This window comes from Benincasa hispida, chromosome 7, assembly GCF_027475165.1.
Source record: "Benincasa hispida cultivar pf3 chromosome 7, pf3_genome.v1.1, whole genome shotgun sequence".
Classification (NCBI taxonomy): domain Eukaryota; kingdom Viridiplantae; phylum Streptophyta; class Magnoliopsida; order Cucurbitales; family Cucurbitaceae; genus Benincasa; species Benincasa hispida.
The window spans coordinates 23289722-23313240 of NC_143484.1; the positions used below are offsets into that span (position 1 = coordinate 23289722).

Consider the following 23519-nt stretch of genomic DNA (forward strand, 5'->3'; position numbering starts at 1 on the left):
TTTAGACCTTTCCCAGGTCATCCATATGTATGTCAGAAAGATGTCATGCAGCGAGCCATTGCTGCAAATAACAAACTAATAATAGTGATAAAAAAAAACTCACCCTTTGCAAAAAAAATACTCATCGGTTGGCAAAAAAAAGTAAAGGATTACTCCCTCGATTGAGTAGTTGTAGCTCCTATAAACAAAAAAGGGGGGGGGGGGGGGGGGGCGTAAGTTAGTATAGGAGGAAAAAAAAAAGAAAAAACAAGAAAAAGATAAGAAAGGTGAAAAAGAAAGAAACAAAAAGAAGGGAAAAAATGGGGGGGGGGGGGGAAAGAGAATAGAGTAGTGTGAAAGATGAGAATGAGAAAGATGTATGTGGTGAGTCATATTTATAGAGGCCAACATGGGCGCAAATTCCTAATATAATTTGGATTTCCTACTAAAATCTTATCTTTCTAAACGATTTCCATAAGATTTGAATCAAAATATCTTGTTTTTTAAATTTGAATTTAAGATTCTTGGTGGGTTTGAATATATGAGCCTTACTTCAAATGATATCAAAATCCATTTACATCAGTTTTAAATTTGGGCATATTCAAAATTTTATCTCAAATTAAAATTTGGCTATATTTCAAATTTTATCTTATATTCAAATCAAATTTAGCTTTTATCCTCAATCCAAATCAAATTGAGAGTAAAATCTCAAATTTATTTTAAATTAAATTTTGGCCAAATTCCAAATTTTATCCAAACTTAAATTGTTCAACTTTTATATTAAATTGTGAATTAAATGTCAAGTTAAAATTTGGTCATATTCCAAATTTTATCCCGACTTCAAATCATTCAAATTTAGTCTTTTATCCTTGAAGTAAAATTTTGTCATATTCCAAATTTTATCGCAAATTCAAATCAAGTTTAGCTTTTTCCTTTTTCGAAATCAAATTTTGATAAAATCCTAAATTAAAATTTGGTCATATTTCAAATTTTATTAAAAAAAATTGTTCAACTTTGAGATTAAATTGTGTATAAAATCTCAAATTAAATTTCGGACAAATTCTAAATTTTATCCCAAATCTAAATCATCAAAATTTAGACTTTTATCCTCAAGTCAATGTAAATTAAGGATAAAATTCAAATTTGGGCATCTTCCAAATTTTATATTAAATTCATCCAAATTTAGGTTCTTATCCCTATTTTCAAATTAAATTGGAGTTAAAATTTCAAATTAAAATTTGGTCATAATCCAAATATTATCACAAATTCGAGTTAAGCTTATGTACTAAATTCAAGTTTAACCACATCAATTGAGATCAAATTCAAGAACAGATTTGAATTTTGATTCCAACTTTATATTTTATCCCAAATTTGAATTTTGATTCCAACTTTATATTTTTTGAGATTCATCAACCCATATATGTGCATAAATCTCAAAAATTGGGCATTTGTTGAATGAGAAATTTTGGACCAATTACAAAATGGCACGTCATTTACTGACGAATTTTTACCCAAATAATTGGGTCAAATTTGACCAAAATGTCAAATCAAGCCCAAATCCAACTATTTGGGCCCAAAGGCCAAACCTATAGACCAACCAAGCCCAAGTGCAACTAATCAGGTCCAAGAATCAGGCCCATGGACCAACTAAGCCCAAACCAACATTGCCCACCAGACAACTCTATAAATAGAGGAGCTCTTCTCATTTGTTGGGGTCAGCAACTCTACACTCCGCATGACCTAGAGAGAATTCTCCCAACAATCACAAGACGCCCTAACCCCTAAAGCTAACCACACTTGAAGATTAAAGTCCTTTGAAGATACAAGCATTTTTTCAAGACTCCAAGCTCAATAATATCCACATGCTCTGCTTCAATACATCAAACGTATGCATTCAACCAAGAGAGAATCAGAGGATCAAGTACTAGAGATCGAATCACATTGCATCAAATCAACATCAACACTAACTAAGTTCAACTCCACGAAACAAGTTTCTCCAAAAGCTTCGTGCGAAACTAATCCTCCAAGAAGATCATCAAGCCCAAATGTCGATCATCCAAGAAGATCAACAAGCCCAAAGTTCGATCATCCAAGAAAATCGACAAACCCAAAGTTCGATCATCCAAGAAAATCAACAAGCCCAAAGGTCGATCATCGAAGAATATCAACAAGCTCAATGGTCGATCATCCAAGAAGATCAACAAGCCAAAAATCGATCATCTAAGAAGGTCAACAAGCGCAAAGGCTGATCAACCAAGAAGATCAACCAATTTAAATATTAAAGTTTATTTTGAATGCATCAAAGAATTATTGTGTTGGAGTTTATACTTGCTATACTTAAATTGATATAAACACAAAGTTCAAATTCTATGAAACAAGTTTCTCTGAAACCTCGTGTGAACAGTAATAACGATCTCATTTAGAGGTCATAGAAATTTGAGTTGTTACAAATGGTATTAGGGTGAAATCTCTCTCAGTAAGATGTGGTATAGGGACGAACTAAACAAAAGTTTGTGGGCATGTAATGCCCAAGTTTAGAAGGTGTAAATGAATGATCCAATATTATATCCAAAGGAGAGGGATCCTACAGACATAAAAGTATGGTAAGAAAGGCTTAAAATAATAGAAAGTTACTACCTATACCAACAAGATGCACCTACCTTTTTAGTAGCTCAATCATAGGCTTATTTTAGAGAAATTACTTGTTGGGTGACATCCTGGAGTTTTTCCTAGAAACCATGTGAGCGAGGACAAAACATATCGAAAGGACTCGCGTTAGTTTGAGGGATAGTCTTTACTCTTTGAAGAAATTCAAGACAATCAAGAATGACCTAACAGGGTCATTTGGGATGCGTGGGAATGTTGGTGCCATTAGAAGCTGAATCAGAATTCTGAATTCTAGGCCTATACATTTGGGTTTATAATTTTCATTTATGGTCTATCCATAGGTTGGAATCTTTGATTGGAGTTTTGAAGCAGTTTTGGATCAAGCCATAATTTGACTAAGTGTTTGGAGACCCTCAGGATGAGTTTTATGCTTTTGGTTTAGGCCCTAATATCTATGTCAATTTTGGTTTATATTTAGGATTTGATTGAAAATTTTTACTTAAAGCTAGCGAGGAGATTGATATGTTTTGATAAAAAAATATTTTGGCATAATTTCATGGTAAATAACGTTAGTACTAGTATGCCTTCATGTCAAGAAAAATAAAAAAAAAATGTTATTATTTTTGCCAAATAGTTTTCGAAAAGCATATTTTTCTCATAATTGAATAGATTCATTTTAAAGCATGTTGTGAATTTTTATAAGATGTTATTATATGTTTTATATTGTGGGAGCCTTTATTGCATGTTGAATTTTACATCAGTTTAGTGCCAATTTTATCCTCCTACCCCGTAGTTATGTATGCCTCAGTTTGTGTTCTTCGGATTCACTATATTAAGATTGTGTTCCTTTAGGTTCATAAGTTTGTATTCCTTCAAGTTCACCAAATTAAGATTGTGGTCCTTCGGGTTCACCAATTATCACGAGTACATTTTACTTCCAGTAGGACAGATTTCATTGTTCAATCGCATGTGATTGCATAGCAATAGTAGGGTTACTTACTAAGTATGTTTTAGATTTTTTTCAGGTAAAGGAAAGAAAGTACCAGGCACTTGATGAGGAAAATTGATGGTGGTGCCCCATGGGACCAAAATTTATTGCTTCTACTTAATTTCATGTTTTCAAATTCTTTTTAAATATTTTCATTGAGAATAATTTATTTTTCAATACACTATTTATTTTTTCTTATTTTTATAGGAATTTTGAATTAAATTATGTTTCGACAATTGAACCATTTATTTTGGTGGGAATTTATTTATTTTAAAAAAATCTTATATTACACTAGAACAGTAAGTAGTTTTAATTTTAAAACATGATGTGGGATAGTAATGACCTCGATTAGTGATTTTGAAAAGTCGGGTCATTACACTGTATTTCTTCCACCTATAGCCATTTTGATTGTTTGGTTCTTTTGTTGAAAATAACCATTCTGATTGTTTACTCCTTCAAGGCACGTATACAACACAAGAAGTTGATTATCAAGGTAGATTCAAATATTATTTCATGTTAATTGATGGTGCAACTTTAAAGAACGAATTCTTTGGGACCTTACTACCTGCTTGCACTAAGGATGGTAACTTGCAAATTATCCCTCTTACATTTTTTACATGGCGAAATCTTAGGTCAATTGATGTATTTCCTAATTTGTTTATTCTTCTCTTGTACATATTTACCTAGGTATTCTTCACACAACATATTGACTCAAAGATACCCAATTTGAACAGAAATACTTATAAATTTCAAGGAATTTTAATTGACCTAACTTGTAAGGTTGTGTTTTCTATAAAGGAATGGAAATAACAATCTCACTGTTATTCAATCTAATTCTCATTGGTCTTTATATTTGAAAACGAATGAAGATATCATACATGGAGATTTTCAAATTTTCATTCTAAATTAACTTTTGTAATTTTATTCTTTGTAGGATAAATTAGAACAAGAGTACCAAAAATTAAATCGAACCAGATTAGAATGACTTCTCAAGTATACGAATACACTTTCTTTTGCACTTTAAAATACTTTCAGTTGAGAAGTCATCTCAAACCGACTCTACATGCATGCATACATTTATTTTATCCTTATAGTTGGTATATTAATACAAAGCAAATAGTACAAGTTGTGTTCATGCTTCATATATTTAATTGCCTTTCAAAAGATGGTCACTAATGTCCTTGGAAATGCCAAGACAAAACTCTAGCAAGGAATGTGAATCAGGAATATTTTCATGAAGTTTCTCATATTCCATTGTCCAATGAACCACACTTCCCCTACCTTTTGGAATAGCTTGGATGGTATACTTGAAGGTTTTGTAATCCTTTAAAAGGTCTCCCTCTATCACCTTCAAACTTATCATATTTTTTGCCAAATCTACAGCTTCAATGACATCCTTTCCCACTTTAGCCTTTCCATCTACAATAAACATACATAAATTAATGGTTAGTATCTTGTTTAGCCCATGAACTTTGATGTATCCCTTAATCCTAAACATATGTTTAATTTTATCTCTCTCTGACCCATTTGATATTTTTCTAAAATTCATGAATCAACAAAATACACAATAAAAATTGAAATTTTAGGATTTCATTACGCATAAAATTTAAATTTAATTATATCTAATAATATCGATTCATTTTTTAAATATGAAGTTGAAAAACATATTAGACACAAAAATATTGACTATTCAAAAACCTAATTAGACACAAAATTTAAGATTTAGGCCTCTTTGATAACTATTTGATTGGTTGTTTTTTCACTTTGAAAATTAAGCTTATATATGTCTACGCATTGATTTTTTTGGTTTATTATTTTTTTAATTTAATTTGAGTGTTTTGAATGAACCAGGTAAGTTTGAAAACTAAGAATAGTAAGTTTTAAAAATTTGTTTTGTTTTTTGAAATTTAACTAACAATTACAGTGTTTAATTAGGATAGGGAAAGATGAAAATCACAGTAAAAAAAAAGTTGTAAGCAACAAAATTTCAAAGACCAAATAGTTACGAAATAGAACCTTGTCAACATATTATTAGACACTTTAAACAGTTGAATTAAATAGACACAAACATCGAAGTTCAGCAGAAAAAACTTTGTAATTTAATCTAAATTAATTTGCACTGTAAAATTTAAACAAAAAATTAAGGGGAGAAAAAAACCATGAAAGTAGTTCCAATAGATGATAGAGCCAACTTCTCCCCAGTCACCCTCATACAATTCACAGCTTTGTACTTTGTCCCCAGAAGCTTTTGAAACATGGTGAAGCCTTTTGTTGATCAATTCATGAAATTTTGAAGCTGAAGCCTCAATTTCTACATCAGCTTCCAATTTTCCATGGAGAGACATTGTCTTGGTTTGAAATATAAGTTCTTATACTTCAATAAGATAAGTTGCTAGCTATGGCACTTGATACTTATATTGAGGGTTTCTCTCACAAGATATTTCAATTTATGTCATGTTATAGCAAAAGAATCTTTGTTGGGTCATCCTATTAGATTGTGACTTAACATTTGTATTCATTGTATCATTAATTAATTATGTCAAGCATATGTTAGTTCATCAGATACAATTAGCACATAGAACTATTATTAAATGTCAAGTATCAAAATGGGCAATCAACATATTGTCGCAGTGGATTCATAACCCTAATATCTTGGTTTTGAGTATATATTTAAACAAGTTGAGTTATGTTCAAATTGACACAATTGTTTTTACTATTTGTTCTCATTTGAGTATATTCATTATGATAAATTAAAATTCTATTCGGTAGTCATTTTGTTTTTTTTTTAAATAACGTGTATGAACACTACTTTTACATATAAGTTTATTTGTTTTGTTAATTACTTTCTATCAAATTTTTCAGAAACTAAGCCAATTTTGAAAAATAAAAAAAAGTAGTTTTCGAAAACTTGTTTTATTTGAAGAACTTGATTAATAATTCAAGTATAACGTGGAATAAGAAAATAAACAAATAGAAAATTAAACATCAAATGATCGCATAGCGCAGTGGATTAGCGCGTTTGACTTCGGATCAAAAGGTCGTGGGTTCGACTCCCACTGTGGTCCATTTAGAAAGATAAAATTGGTTAAACAAGTAAGGACTAAAAAGTTTACTAATACACTTATTTTTTTAATTAGTTAATGGATAACTAGACTTGAAAAATCGTGAAGATTTGGTATTGGTGTGAATCATTGAATATAATTAAACCTGCCAGATAATTTAGACCCTATTATTATAATTATTTTGTTTTAAATAAATATTATTTGAGAAGTCTATTTTTTTATAAGTTATAACCAAGTGAATTAAAATTATAATTAATATTTCGTCAAGGACAGAGGGGACAACGAAAATACAACTATGTCAGTTATTTATACTAAATTCATGACATTTTTTTCCCATAATTATGATTTTTTTTCTTTTTTTTTTAATGCATTAAATTCAAACTAAACGAAGATGCACAGTTTGTGGTTAAGATAGAAAACATTCCTGGGTGCCAAGGGAGTCGGTTCACGGGGGTCAAGGTAGAAAACGCTCTTGGGTGCCAAGGAAGTCAGTTCACACGATCTTCCCTTCATAGTTAAGGCACTATCAATTATATTTGCTCTAATTATGAATTATTTATACCTAATATTGAAACGTTATTTTCAAAGTGATAATGACATGATGAGACTTGAAAATTATATTATATAATTATTTTGAATTGGTTAATGGGTAATTAGACATGAAAAATTGTGAAGATTTGGTATTAATAATTCATAGTTATGTATGGTGTAAGTCATTGAATATAATTAATCCTGCCAGATAATTTAGACCCTAATATTATAATTATTTTGTTTTAAATAAACATTATTTGAGAAGTCTATTATTAAGAAGTTAAAACCAAGTGAATTAAAATTGTAATCAATATTTCGTCAAAGATAGAGGGGACAATGAAAATACAACTGTGTCATTTATTTATACCAAATCTCATGACATTTTTTCCCCATAATTATGAATTTTTTCTTTTTTTTTTTAATGCATTGAATTCAAACTAAACGAAGATGCCCAGTTTGTGGTCAAGATAGAAAACGCTCTTGGGTGCCAAGGGAGTCAGTTCACACGATCCTCCCTTCATAGTTAAGGCATTATCGATTGTATTTTCTCTAATTATGAATTATTTATACCTAATATTGAAACGTTATTTTGAAAGTGATAATGACATGATGAGACAAAATTAAATATAGGCCATTTGCAATAATCTAAAAAAAGAATATTAAAATGGTAAATTTAGCAATAGTTTTTTTTCAATTTACAAATATAGCAAAAAAAAATACTAGATTTCATTTTTGTTTTTTATTACTTCAATTCTACCCTCTTTAATGTGTCAACATTTATATCAGTAGTATATTTGATATACTTTTTGCTTACAGTATAATTTAAGTGACATACTTTATATTTGGTATATTAGTGAATGGAGAGACCTTCAATCGATCAAATAGCATTTATAATTTTTTATCATGAACTTTCATTACTAGGTAATATTAGTAGTAAGTCCAAATCGAAGCACACGGAGTCTAAGATAAAATCTTTCTAAGGTAAATTTATTTTTGGAAAGCAATAAAAAGAAGGGATTTTGACATGATAAACTAAAATTCAAAAAAGTAAAATGTAGAAAGGAGATCGTCAAATATTAATGATTAATTGTGTCCTTAGACAGCGAATCGAGCATAGGAGGTCGTCGAGATGTTAGGGATGCAAAACAAGTAAAAACAAAGCAAATTACACCAAAATAAGGCCGATGACAGGGAGCAGCGTTGCGACATCATCCAACACACCTACCGCAACGCGGTGGATACGGGCCACACCTCTGTGGCCCTTATAAATATGACTTGATTTTTAGGGTTTTTAACATGCAAGGAGAAGGGGAAGATCCATCTATGAGCTATGAAGTTCCTCTTTAGTTTTTTTTCATCTTTTTTTTCTATCTTTTAAGTTTTAGGTTGAATCTTTTGGATTGTAAATAGCTCGATGTTTTCAAGCCTTGATTACTTCTTGGAGGTATGTAATCTTGATTAATTTTTTTATATGATAATATAATACATATTTAACAACTCCCCATTACATAGGAGTTATTCCTTCAAGATGGACAAGAGTTGAAATAACTCCCTTCCTCCCTCTTCCTATGGGTTTTGTGTTATGAATACAAAAAAAAAAAAAAAGAAAAAAAAGGGAAAGAAGTTAACAGTTTTCTTGATCTCTCGCCGAGTATAACAAGATCGCAAGTTTCTCGAGATGATCTGAGGTCTAACACGGGGACTTGCAACTAAAGGATGCTTGTGAAGTAATGTGTTTGAGGCGGGGAATAAAAATGAAAAGAAAGAAGTCGATTAACTATGCGTTACTCCTACTCCAAGCTAAACAGACTGAGCAATTAAAGTTTGACTATGAGAATCGGTAGAGATGCGGCAATTGCTAATGCGTAATGAAATGCATGGAGAGGTAGGGTTGGGGGAGAAAATTTCATCAAGTCATTTTGTTGGTCGCAAGGATAATCCCACCTCACCACACTAATGCATCGCACACCTCTCCATGGTCAGCCGCATGCTTATATCTCTATAACGCATGGTTGCGTTGAGCATAAGATTATTCCTATCTCTATGAACACTACTTACTTTACTTAGTGAGTTTCACTATTTACCCTCTCGAGCAGTTGATTATTACTACTCAGCTCATAGACAAGCATTGCGATAGCCTTGTACTAAGCAAAGAGGATTGACACACTATACTCGCGCAATGCACACCTCTCGGTGGTTTGCTACAAGCGTCATATCTCTATATTGCATGATTGATAAGCGATAACTCTTGCAGTCTGCACTTAACTCATTGTGATGAAAGTAAAAGATGGTAAAGTAAAAGATGATGACGAAAATGATGTTGAAGGAAATAAAGAGTTGTATTAATTACAAAATGTATTAATGTCTTAAGCCAAAATGTAATACAATACAGAGGTAAGAAGAGAGGTAGGAGGACTAGATGTAGAAAATCTCTTGCTTCCATCAGATGTGTGTCAAGATTGTCGGTGGTGCCATGGATGGGTGGTGGAGTAGTCTCTCTCGAGCTCTATCTCCGGCGAAGCTCTGGTCATCAATCGGAAAGGGTTGTGGGAATGAAGAACTCTCAAAGACTGTCTGCTCATACTCTCGTCTATGATCACAGGAATCTACCCAAGGTAGAAGTCCTGGATGCCTTGAATTTGGTCTCCAAGGCTCTATTTATAGAGCTCAAACGCTGACAACATTGGTAATCCTGCGATGAGTCCCTAGCATTCTTGTCATAGTAGGGGGAATGTCATCATGACCTTATCTCTTTGATACTCCTGAGGTATGCGTTCATGATTTTTTCTTCTGGAGTATCAAAGCATCCTACCCACTTTGTGATCATCGTCTATCACAAATATCACTCTAAAGTTGCAACATTCCATGCGATAAACTTATCTTCATGAAAATCAATGCATGCGATCAACTTTGTGATGGTCTGGGATCAACGCATACGTTCAATTCTTATGATAACTACAAAATTATACATTTTGACGCAAAATGCATGATATAGGGTTAGCGGGAATTTTCAGCGTTGATCGACGCAAGCTCATTTTTTCACATGAATTCTTATAAATATCAAAGCATATTCTACTCATCAATCCTTATAACTCTAAGTAAAAAGCTATAATAACTTGTATTTCTACAAGCTATCACCCCTCCCTCCAAGAACCTTCTTCCTTATTTCACATAGAAGCCCAGTCGTGCGCCTCTCTTCTTTGCTAGATCTGATCACCGCTTCACAACCCAGCTATCGTGACCCAGTTCTATCAGATTTGCCATCGTGTAGTCACGCACCGCAGCTCTCTCGACGACCAGTCGTTTGCGTCTCTATCTCACCACGCGTCGCGCCTTTAAAAAATTCCAGCCTTCTCTTCCTTGCCGTTTCGTTCGACATGAGGATTCTGATGAAGTTGCCACCAGGTACTGCTGTTCAGCTACTAGATCTGACGTTCGTCGCCTGTTCTCTGTTCGCCCCCTCCATCGATCGTGGGTTTCATTGGAATTGTTCCTTTAGGTAAGGTTGAGGTAAATAGTGATTGTTTTCTTATATATCTTGGCCACCCATTGAAGCTTTTGTTTAATAATTGGGTTATTTCATAATTTTTGGTTGAAATCAAGGTTTAAAGAATGTTGGGATTGTTGTCCAGCATGTTCATAATCTGTTGGTTTAAAATTTTGTGAGTATGTGAGGCTTCTCTTGAATGCCTAAGGAGTATTGGTTCCAACTTGTTGATACCCTTGGAATTTGGATGTTAGTGTTATGACCGATGGAATTAATTTTAATTATTGACATAGAGTTTGATCCAAGGATATTCACTCAAGTTAAATTAAAGATTGGTGTGCTAATTAGTTTAGGTCTAAATATAAGGTAAGTGTCTTTCTACTGGTTTGCTTTCGAACAAGTTGTCCCTACTACTTGGACTGTATATATTAGACTAAATGGACTGGTAAACTAGATTTCTTGGATTGTATATTTTAGACTAAATGGACTGGTTACCCTACATTACTTGGATTGTTAATTTTTGACTTATTGAACTGCATGATTTAATGATATTAATTTAATGGACTGTTTTGACCATGATGATATGTAAAGTTGACTAAGGATATGCTGGTAATGTTACTCTAAGATAAACGACTATAAATATAACAAAGAAGTTATATGTAAACTGATGCATGCTAAGTTATAAGGTTCTTGTTAGCTTTTCTTATCTTGGCAGGTGTACACATTCGATTGTATATTTGCACATTACGACTAATTTGTGGACCTTCGGTTTACACACTATGACTGATGCATGTTCCTTTAGGTTCATGTTTACGGCTGATTTGTGGACCTTCAGGCGATACACTATGACTGATGCATGTTCCTTCAGGTTCATGTTTACTACAGATTGTGAACCTTTAGGTATCACACTATGACTGGTGCATATTTTTCCAGGTTCATGTTTACGACTTATTTGTGTACCTCTGAAATACACACTAGACTGATGCGTGTTCCTTCGAAATCGCTTTTATAACTAATAGGTGACCCTTTGAAATCACTACGACTGATATGATATGGGTGTACATGTTGAGATTGGTGTCCTAATTCTCTCGGAGTCTCGTTGTTTATAATTATACACACTGTTTTATGAATAAAATAATTGTTATTTCATTCTGGCATTTACTCATATCCAATAAACAAAGCTCCATGGTTATCTTGTGTAAACTTAAGCATGTATATGAGATATACAAGTGGATCATGTCTTAAGTGATAACCTAAATAGGTCTGTAGTATAAGGATTAATGTGGGATACCTGATCCTTGTGACACTACAATTACGGCTCGCTTGGTAGAGGTTTGCAAGTGTTGTAAACTATTACAGATGGTAGATCCTGACCATTCATTACGCATAAAATTTAAATTTAATTATATCTAAAAATATCGATTCATTTTTTAAATATTTGAAGTTAAAAAACATATTAGATACAAAAAATATTGACTATTCACAAATCTAATTAGACACAAAATTGAAGATTTAGGCTTCCTTTGATAACTATTTGATTTGTTGTTTTTTCACTTTGAAAATTAAGCTTATATATTTCTACCCATTGATTTTTGTTGTTTTATTATTTTTTAATTTAATTTGAGGGTTTTTAAAGAACCATGTAAGTTTTTTAGTAAGTTTTAGAAACTTGTTTTGGTTTTTTGAAATTTAACTAAAAATTCAAGTGTTTAATTAGGATAGAGAAAGATGAAAATCACAGTAAAGAAAAGTTGTAAGAAACAAATTTTCAAAAACCAAATACTTACGAAATGGAACATTATCGACATATTATTAGATACTTTTAACCGTTGAATTAAATAGACACAAACATCGAAGTTGAGTCAGACAAAACATTGTAATTTAATCTAAATTAATTTGCACTCTAAAATTTAAACAAAAAATTAAGGGAAAATACCATGAAAGTAGTTCCAATAAATGATAGAGCCAACTTCTCCCCAATCACCCTCATACAATTCACAGCTTTGTACTTTGTCTCCAGAAGCTTTGGAAACATGGTGAAGCCTTTTGTGGAGCAATTCATGAAATTTTGAAGCTGAAGCCTCAATTTCTACATCAGTTCCAATTTTCCACGGAGAGCATTATCTTGGTTTGAAATGTAAGTTCTTATACTTCAAGAAGATAATATAAGTTGCTAGCTATGGCACTTGATACTTATATCGAGGGTTTCTCTCACAAGATATTTCAATTTATGTCATGTTATAGCAAGAGAATCTTTGTTGGGTCGTCCTATTAGATTGTGACTTACCATTTATATTCATTGTATCATTAATTAATTATGTCAAGCATATGTTAGTTAATCAGATACAATTAGCATACAGGACTATTATTAAATGTCGAATATCAAAATGGGTGCTAATTTAGAAAAGAAAAAAAAAACCATTGCAGTGGATTCATAACCCTAATATCTTGGTCTTGAGTATATATTTAAATAAGTTGAGTTATGTTCAGATTGACATAATTGTTTTTACTATTTGTTGTCATTTGAGTATAATCTTTATGATAAATTAAGTTTTTCTGGTAGTTTTTTTTTTTAAAAAAAAAAATAACGTATATGAATACTACTTCCATATATAAATTTATTTTTTTAATTAGTTTCTACTAAAGTTTTAAGAAACTAAACCAATTTTTAAAATTAAGAAAAAGTGTTTTCAAAAAACTAGTTTTATTTTAAGAATTTGATGAATAAATAAATAAATATTAAAAATGTAAATTTAATAAATAAAATTCTTACACTATCGTGTGACCGCATAGCGCAGTGGATTAGCGCGTTTGACTTCGGATCAAAAGGTCGTGGGTTCGACTCCCACTGTGGTCGCATGTTTGTTTATTCAATAAGATAAAATTGTTAATAACAATATATTATGTAATTATTTTGAATTGATGTTAATGGGTAATTAGACTTGAATAATCGTGAAGATTTGGTATTAATACTTCATAGTTATGTATGGTGGAGTCATTGAATATAATTTAACCTGTAAGATAATTTAGATCGTAATATAATTATTTTGTTTTAAATAAATATTATTTGTGAAGTCTATTATTGATAAGTCATAATCAAGTGAATTAAAATTGCAATTAACATTGGGTCAGGTACAGAAGGGACAACAAAAATACAACTGTGTCATTTATTTATACCAAATCTCGTGACATTTTTTTTCCCATAGTTATGATTTTTTTTTTATGCATTGAATTCAAACTAAACGAAGATGATCCCACAATTTGTGATCAAGATAGAAAACGCTCTTGGGTGCTAAAAGAGTCAGTTCACGGCGGTCAAGGTAGAAAACGCTCTTGGGTGCCAAGGGAGTCAGTTCACACGATCTTTCCTTCATAGTTGAGGCACTATCGATTGCATTTGCTCTAATTATGAATTATTTATACCTAATCTTGAAACGTTTTTTTCAAAGTGATGATGACATGATGAGACAAAATTAAAAACGGGCCATTTGTAATAGTCTAAAAAAAGAATATTAAAATGGTAAATTTAGCAATAGTTTTTTTCAATTTACAAATATAGCAAAGAAAAGACTAGATTTCATTTTTGTTTTTTATTATTTCAATTTTACCCTCTTTGATGTATCAATATATATATCAGTAGTATATTTGATATATTTTTTGCTTATAGTATAATTTAAGTGACATACTTTATATTTGATATATCAGTGAATGGAGAGACCTTCAATCGATTAAATAGCATTTATTATTTTTTATCATGAACTTTCACTACTAGGTAAGTAATAAGACCAAATCGAAGCACGCGGAGCCTAAGATAAAATCTCTGTAAAGTAAATTTATTTTTGGCATTATAAATTAAAATGCAAAAAAGTAAAATGTAGAAAAGATGTTGTCAGATATTAATGATTAATTGTGTTCTTAGATAGCGAATCGAGCATAGGACGTCATGGAGATGTTACAGATGCATAACAAGTAAAAACAAAACAAATTACACCAAAATAAGGCCAATGACAGGGGGCAGCGCCGCTTCATCATCCAACGCACTTACCACAACGTGGTGGATAAGGGCCGCACCTCTGTGGCCCACTATAAATATGAGTTGACTTTTAGAGTTTATAACATACAAGAAGGAGGGGAAGATCCATCTATGAGCTATGAAGTTTCTCTTTAATTTTTCTTTTAAGTTTTAGGTTGAATCTTTAGGATTGTAAATGGCTCAATAAACTTGTCTTCATGAAAATCAATGCATGTGATTAACTTTGTGATGGTCTGGATTAACACATGCGTTCAATTCCTGCGATAACTACAAAATTATACATTTTGACGCAAGATAACACATGATATAGGGATAGTGGGAATTTCCAGTGCTGATCGACGTAAGCTCATTTTTCCACATGAATTCTTATCAATATCGACACATATTCTACTCATCAACCCTCATAATTCTAAGTAAAAGGCTACAATAGCTTGTATTTCTACAAGCTATACCCCCCCACCCCCCCCCCCAAAAAAAAAAAAAAAAAAAAAAACCTCTTCCCTGTTTCGCGTAGAAGCCCAACCGTGTGCCTCTCTTCTTTGCTAGATCTGATCGTCACTTTACAACCCAGCGGCCCAGCACTGCCAGATTCGCCATTTTGTAGTTGCGCGCCACAGCTCTCTCGACGACCAGCCGTTTGCATCTCTATCTCATCGTGCGTCGTGCCTATGTCAAATTCCAACCTTCTCTTCCTCGTTATTTCGTTCGATATGAGGATTCTGATGAAGCCGCCGCCAGGTATCGCTGTGTAGCTACAGATTTGACGTTCGTCGCCTGTTCTCTGTTTGCCTCCTTCAGTGATCGTGGGTTTCACTGGAATTGTTCCTTTAGGTAATATTGAGGTAAGTAGTGATGGTTTTCTTATATATCTTGGTCACCCATTGATGTTTTTGTTTAATAATTTGGGTTAGTTTATAATTTTGGGTTGAAATTGATGTTTAAAGAATGTTGGGATTGTTGTCCAGAGTGTTCATAATTTGTTTGTTTAAAATTTGGTGAGTATGTGAGGCTTCTCTTGAATGCCTAAGGAGTATTGGTTCCAACTGGTTGATACCCTTGGAATTTAGAAGTTAGTGTTCTAACCGATTGAATTAATTTTAATTGTTGATACAGGGTTTGATCTAAGAATTTCACTCAAGTTAAAGGAGAGATTCGTGTAATAATTTGTTTAGGCCTAAATGGACTGGTTAGACTAAATAGACTGGTTACCCTATATTGGACTTGTTACCCTATACAGTCCAAGCAATCTAGTGTAATCAGTCCATTTAGTTTTAAAAACTTGTTTTGTTTTTTGAAATTTAACTAACAATTACAGTGTTTAATTAGGATAGGGAAAGATGAAAATCACAGTAAAAAAAAAAGTTGTAAGCAACAAAATTTCAAAGACCAAATAGTTACGAAATAGAACATTGTCAACATATTATTAGACACTTTTAACAGTTGAATTAAATAGACACAAACATTGAAGTTCAGCAGATAAAACTTTGTAATTTAATCTAAATTAATTTGCACTCTAAAATTTAAACAAAAAATTAAGGGGAGAAAAAAACCATGAAAGTAGTTCCAATAGATGATAGAGCCAACTTCTCCCCAGTCACCCTCATGTAATTCACAGCTTTGTACTTTGTCCCCAGAAGCTTTTGAAACATGGTGAAGCCTTTTGTTGATCAATTCATGAAATTTTGAAGTTGAAGCCTCAATTTCTACCTCAGCTTCCAATTTTCCATGAAGAGACATTGTCTTGGTTTGAAATATAAGTTCTTATACTTCAATAAGATAATATAAGTTGCTAGCTATAGCACTTGATACTTATATTGAGGGTTTCTTTCACAAAATACCCTGTTAGATTGTGATTTACTATTTGTGTTCATTGTATCATTAATTAATTATATCAAGCATATGTTAGTTAATCAGATATAATTAGCACATAGGACTATTATTAAATGTCGATGATCAAAATGGGTGCAAATTTAGATCAACATACCATCGCATTGGATTCATAACCCTAATATCTTGGTCTTAACTATATATTTAAACAAGTTGAGTTATGTTCAGATTGACACAATTGTTTTTACTATTTGTTGTCATTTGAATATATTCATTATGATAAATTAAGATTTTGTCTAATAGTCATTTTAATTTTTTTTTGAAAATAATGTGTATGAACACTACTTCCATATATAAGTTTATTTTTTTACTAATTACTTTCTATTAAAGTTTTTAAAAATTAAACCAATTTTAAAAATTAAGAAAAGTAGTTTTCAAAAACTTATTTTGTTTTAAGAACTTGATCAAATAGTAAATCTAAAAATACAATAAATGACCGCATAGCGCAGTGGATTAGCGCGTTTGACTTCGGATCAAAAGGTCGTGGGTTCGACTCCCACTGTGGTCGCTTAATAAATATGTAAATTTTTTACCGAATTAGGATAAAAATCACATTATGCAATTATTTTGAATTGATGTCAATGGGTAATTAGACTTGAAAAATCGTGAAGATATTAATAAGGATATTTGTAATACATCTTAGAATAAGAGAAAAAAATAAAAAATGTAATGTAGTACATTTTTGCTTCTATTTTATTTTATCCTTATTTTATTCTTTCCTTCAAAACATAAATATATATAAATAAACATATATTTTAATTTTTTTTTTTAAATTTAAAATGATTTCTCGACATTAACTCAAAGTTAAATTAATGCGACATAAATCTAAATCTTTCCTTTAAACAAAATTAAATTTCGAAATTAACAAAATTGTCCTCAAATTTTACGAAATTATAGAATTTAATTATGAAAAACTCGGGGCGTTACTTTCCTTTTTTTGTATTTTATTATTTTCTTTATCCGATTTTTACTTCTTTCCTTTATTTTTTATTTTCTTTCCTTTACTTCTTTTTCCTTTTCTTTTTCTTTCCTTTATTTTTTATTTTCTTTCATTTCCTTCTCTTTTTTTTTCTTTCTTTCCTTTCTTTTTTTAAATTTTCTTTCTCTTCTTTGGTTTTTTTCTTATTCCTTTTTTTTTTATTTTCTTTCTTCGGTTCTTGTTTATTCATTTTTTTTTTATTATTTTCTTCCCTTTCTCCAATTTTTACTTCTTCCTTTGTCTTTTTTATTATTTTATTTTATTTTATTTTCTTTCTCCGATTTTTTGCTTCTTCCCTTTCTTTTTCTTTTTTTAGTTTTTCTTTCATTTGTTCAATTTTTGTTTCCTTTTTTTGTATTTAATTTTCTTTCCTTTTTTCAGTTTTTGTTTTTTTCTTTCTCTTATATTTAAAATTTTTCTTTCTTTTATTTAAATTTTTTCTTCTTCCTCTTTTTTTTTTTCACAAGAATTATGAGGCTGAGTTCCGTACTTAGTACGACTTGAAAAATACTCAATTCATAAGTGACTTAACACCAACAAGCCAATCATCAAGTTTGATTATTATAACAAATAATAAATATAAATAGCAAATGAAAGTCTATCAGTAATAACCACTAATATTTTCTAACTTTGATAGCTTAATATTTGATTATATTTTCATAGTTAATAGTCTCTTATAGAAATCTATCATTGATAGCCAACTTAGTGAATTTAATTAATAAAGTTGAATCTCGAACTAAAATATAAGTGAAATGCCTAGAAGTTATCACTAATAGCATGTTTATCAGTGATAAAAGCTATCATCGAAAAGAAAAGAAACTTATAAATGGTTGGGAAGGACAAGAAAGGGGCAAAAAGGTGTTTAGTGGCTATGATTGATAGAAGCTACTACTAATAGCATGTTACCAATAATAGAAGCTAATACTAATAACTTATTATCGATGATAGAAGCTACCCGATAATACGTTATCGGTGATAGAAGCTACCACTAATAGCACATTATCGATGATAGAGAATTATCACTGATACCATGATATCAGTGAGATCATTGATAACATCTTATCAGTGATGTTATCAGTGAAAGAAGTTATCACTGATAACCACAATATGCGTGATGTTAGTGATATCGGTGATAAAACTTAGGTGATATCTATATATCGAGTTTCTTTCAAAGGTGATAACCAATTATAGAAGTCTATCATTGATAGCTTTAAGTGTTAACATCTCAAGGTTGATTCGAATTGATGAAAATCTATCCGTGATAACGTCTGATAGCTGCTATTAGTGATAGCTATGATAAAAGATTATTAGTGATAAATATTATCGTAATCAAAGTTGTTGGTCTTCTTTCAAAGTTGATCACTATTTATAAATCTATCATTAATAGCCACTGATAGCCTTAAGTAGTACTATTTCAACGTTGATTCCAATTGATGAAAGTGAATCAATGATAGCTACTAATAATTGATAGCAAATTAAAAACTAATATTTCAAGATTGTATTAATTTTTCTCAAATTGAAAGCTATCGCTGATTGCAACTATCGTCGATAGCATTTGATAGAAGCTATCAGCGATGACAGTTGATAACACCACTGATAGCTGCTATCAGTGATAACTTAAAATTTGAGAAAACCGAGAAGAAGCAAATAAAATGATGGCTAGGCTTGATTTTTTAGTCTTTACCATTTTTTTTTTTATCTATATATGCAATTATTTTATCCTTGTACTACATATTCTATTATTTTGAGCTTGAATTTTATTTATGCAACTACTATTAATAATTCATAGTTATGTGAGTCATTGAATATAATTTAGACCCTAATATAATAATTATTTTGTTTTAAATAAACTTTATTTGAGAAATCTATTATTGATAAGTCATAACCAAGTGAATTAAAATTGTAATTAATATTCGGTCAAGGAGGGAGAGACAACAAAAATACAAATGTGTCATTTATTTATACCTAATCTTAGAGTGTTCAAAAAATTCGATGACTCAAAAAAATCGATGAACCTAACTCAATCCATGCGGTTTGGGTTGGGTTATCAACTCATTTGAGCTGGTACAGTTCAAATAAATGAAAATTTTATGGATTGGGTTGGTTCATGGGTTCACCTAATATAACTTGAATAAACCCAAATTTATTATTAACTTTAAAATATATTTTTTTGTTACTTATAATACAATTATTTATACATATATTGATTTTAATTTTATTTAATTTCAATATTTTTTAATAATTTATTATTCAACAACTCTTAAAAGTAGTTTCTTTGCACTTTAGAAAGAAAATTTTCACTATATAAATTGAAATTGAGTTGTTAATCTTAATTTAATATATGAAAATAATTAAATTGGATTTTTTCATATTTACATTTTGCTTCTTTTTAATACAAAATTTTAAATAAATGACCCGATTAACCTGAACCAACCAAACCCAAATATTTCATGATTGGGTTGGGTTCATTTTTTAATAAGGGTTATTTGGTTGAAGAAATTTACAATCTGAACAATTGATTGAGTCTAAAAAGTTTTTCAACCCAACCCAACCCAACCCAAAAACTTATTTTATTTTAAGAACTTGATTAATAATTCAAGTGTTTACTAAAGAAATAGAGAAAGGAGAACATGAACATAAATAGAAAATTAAAAAATAAAATTATTACCTCACCAATTGACCGCATAGCACAGTGGATTAGCGCGTCGGTTGTGGGTTCGACTCCCACTGTGGTTGCTTGCTTATTCAAAAAGGTAAAATTGTTAACAAATGAGGACTAAAAATATATTATCCAATTATTTTGAATTGATGTTAATGGGTAATTAGACTTGAATAATCGTGAAGATTTGGTATTAATATACCACATTTAATGTATATCAGTTGTATATTTTTTTCTTATTGATTTACATCATTTTTGTATTTGTTACCTTTTTTATCCCTTTTGCAATGGAAAAATTAGAAGGATATTGTACTTTTAGAAACTATTTAGGAAAATATTGTTGTTTTCAAACTTTTAGAAACTATGTAGAAACTCTGCGTCTACGACATAGGGGGCAACTCTTCCACATTATGTGCAACCTCATCAAACTCATCCTCTTCCCGAACAGGTCCTCTACATCTAGGAGCTGGTGGAGGAACAATAGGTATATCGTACATATAATGAATTTCCTCCATATAGCTTTGGTTGTCACTACATATAGCAAGAACCTGGTTCGGATCATTCGCAACCTCACGGAGTCTACTATTGTTCGATCTCTGTGAATTATAAAACAATTAGACAATATTTAAAATAAATTTAAATTAAAAAAATTAGATAATATTCATTCATTTACCAGATGACCCACAGCTGCTCCCGGACGAGTGACGTAGCACCTTATGATATTATTATACCAATGAATATATTCTGGAGTGACATCTGTGTCAAACTGTTCAAGAGAAATCTCCACTGCAATAAACCTTGCACGATAGTGCTATCGCACTACCAAATGTGCAACTTTTTTGGACCAATCTCCAATCCTTAGGTCAATATCATGCAGTACGGGTTCAGTATTACAAGGTGATGTGATATCCTACTGAAAACCAAATTGTCTCATCACCCTGTCAGGAAGATGCCACTCACCAATGTGAAAACATATGAGAGGACTCATTGTCCGCCATATGTTTTGACCATTTGTACAAAAATTAGGCAAAGTATGCACAATAATTTTATACGGCTCCCAAATAACCTGAAACACAAAATATTATATTAGAGAATATTAAGGACAAATACTAGAAAAATATGAATAAAATAATCAATTAGGTTTAGTGTAATGTACCTGTTCAGGTTGAAGCAGATCAAACATATATCTATACTGGTTGACTACATGTGTGGCTATCCTAGTCACACAAATTTTGTCTCTCCACCTATATTTTTAAATTGATAATTTAGAATTTAAATTAACTAGATCAGTGATATAAAAATTAAATTGAATTAAAACAACATACCGAGAACCGTAGGCTCGTCCTAACTGAGCGTTATTAACATGATGTAGCTGTGGAGCCATTGTTGGAAATCGCTCCCAAGCCCATAGTTGCAAAAGTATGAGAGGCCCAACTAACTTGTACTTCTAACTAGTCATCGTACATCACTCCGGTGACCGACTCACCGTCAATAGGTAACCCCAACAACACTTCTATGTCTTGTAGAGTGATAGTGCACTCTCCAACAGACATATAGAATGTATGCGTCTCGGGCCTCCATCTCTCGACCAAGGTTGTGATCAGATGCCAGTCTAACTGAATAAATTTTGCCTCTCGACGTCTGCACGATATTTCTCCAGTAGTACGATCTCGCCATACAACATATGAACGATGAATGGACTGGTCGTACAAAACATTGAGATCAACAGGTCCTGGGTTTATCTTGATGCTCCAATGCATCCCTTATTTCTGCTCTTCTTTTCTCGAAATAGTTCACGCATTTGAAGAATGTTATCTGAGCAAGAGCATTTATAGGCAACATTCGAGCTCCTTTGATGACTCCAATTATGCACTCTGATAGATTTGTCGTCATCCACCCATATCTGAATCCTCCATCATGTGTAAGTCCATTGCTTTAAACTAATGTTGTCAAAAAAACTTAGACAACTCCGATTTATTCCTTTGATATCTTCAATTGCTTTGTTGAACTTTTGAATTTGAAACTGACACTCGACACGATAAACATAAACTGACACCCGAAAAGTTCATATTATCACAACGAGATGGATTGGACAGAACCAGCTACTCGACAACGATGTGGATTTTGTAACCAGTTAGGACATAATCGAAGGAAGTATCCTTCGTTACTAAGACGAGCTCCAGATAGTTAGAGATTGAATAATAAATAATTTTTTTTATTATATATTCATTTTATTGTATATTCAATTTTTTTTATTATAATTTATTGTATATTCAATTTTTTTTTTTATAATAATCTACTGTATATTCAATTTTTTTTTTTTTTGTAATCAATAAAGTTTTACATTATAATAATATAATATATTCAATTTATAGTATAATAATTTAATATATTCAATTTATTCAATTTATTGTCTAATGATTATTCAATTATAGTATAATAATCTAATATATTCAATTTATTGTCTAATGATTATTCAATTATAGTATAATAATCTAATATATTCAATTTGTTGTCTAATGATTATTCAATTATAGTATAATAATCTAATATATTCAATTTATTGTCTAATGGTTATTCAATTATAGTATAATAATATAATATATTCAATTATAGTCAAATGATTATTCAATTATAGTATGATTATTAGCTCTTTTTTCTCTTTTTTTTTATATATATATTTCTATGGAAAGTTCAAATAAAGTGAAGATTCTCGCTCTCTCAATCTCGCTCTCTCCTAAGATCTTGCTCTCTCACTCTCGCTCTCTCCTAAGATCTCGCTCTCTCAGTATTGCTCTCTCCTAAGATCTCGCTCTCTCGATCTCGTTCTCGCTCACGCTCTCGCTCTCTCACTCTCGCTCTCTCTCAATATCTCGCTCTCTCTGTTATTGTTATTATTTTTCCATTAATGATTGCTAACTTTCATTTCTTCTGGAACAATCACAAACACTTTTTTGATTATGGATCTACTTTTTTGTTCGTAGACAAAGCTAATTCGAAATTGTCTTTCATTCCAAGGCATAACTTGTATCCATGCACTTCATATTCGCCTGGAGTTCGCTCCAAAAAATATAGCCATCCTCACCCCCTCACGTCAATCCCACAAGCCTCCGTCTAATTCGAAATGATAATAAAATGCATAGGTTGTTAGAAGTAGCTCGAGTACACAACATATAGTATACCATCTCATTACTTTATTTCCTCTATGAGGGAAAAAGAAAAGTAATAAACCTGTAATCTTGAGGGTGGATGTGTGTCGAAACTTCAACATTCGACAACCTAAGCGAGATTCGCGAGATTTTCCTTG

The 23519-nt window shown here is 31.3% G+C and overlaps 1 protein-coding gene and 3 non-coding genes across 4 annotated transcripts; 3 read left to right on the forward strand and 1 right to left on the reverse strand.

Moving 5' to 3' along the window:
* Nucleotides 1-4467: 4467 nt before the first annotated feature.
* LOC120081975 (MLP-like protein 31) lies at nt 4468-5979 on the reverse strand. The gene is made up of 2 exons (XM_039037160.2): nt 5733-5979; nt 4468-4993 (listed from the first exon to the last, which is right to left on the reverse strand). The coding sequence occupies exons 1-2, from the start codon at nt 5917-5919 to the stop codon at nt 4722-4724; spliced, it is 459 nt and encodes a 152-aa protein (XP_038893088.1). The 5' UTR covers nt 5920-5979; the 3' UTR covers nt 4468-4721.
* A 586-nt stretch (nt 5980-6565) lies between these two features.
* On the forward strand, nt 6566-6639 carry TRNAR-UCG (transfer RNA arginine (anticodon UCG)). The gene has a single exon. It is a non-coding gene; the product is annotated as a tRNA-Arg (tRNA).
* Nucleotides 6640-13437: 6798 nt separating this feature from the next.
* TRNAR-UCG (transfer RNA arginine (anticodon UCG)) lies at nt 13438-13511 on the forward strand. The gene has a single exon. It is a non-coding gene; the product is annotated as a tRNA-Arg (tRNA).
* A 3497-nt stretch (nt 13512-17008) lies between these two features.
* Nucleotides 17009-17082, forward strand: TRNAR-UCG (transfer RNA arginine (anticodon UCG)). Its single transcript has one exon. It is a non-coding gene; the product is annotated as a tRNA-Arg (tRNA).
* The last annotated feature ends 6437 nt before the right edge of the window (nt 17083-23519 follow it).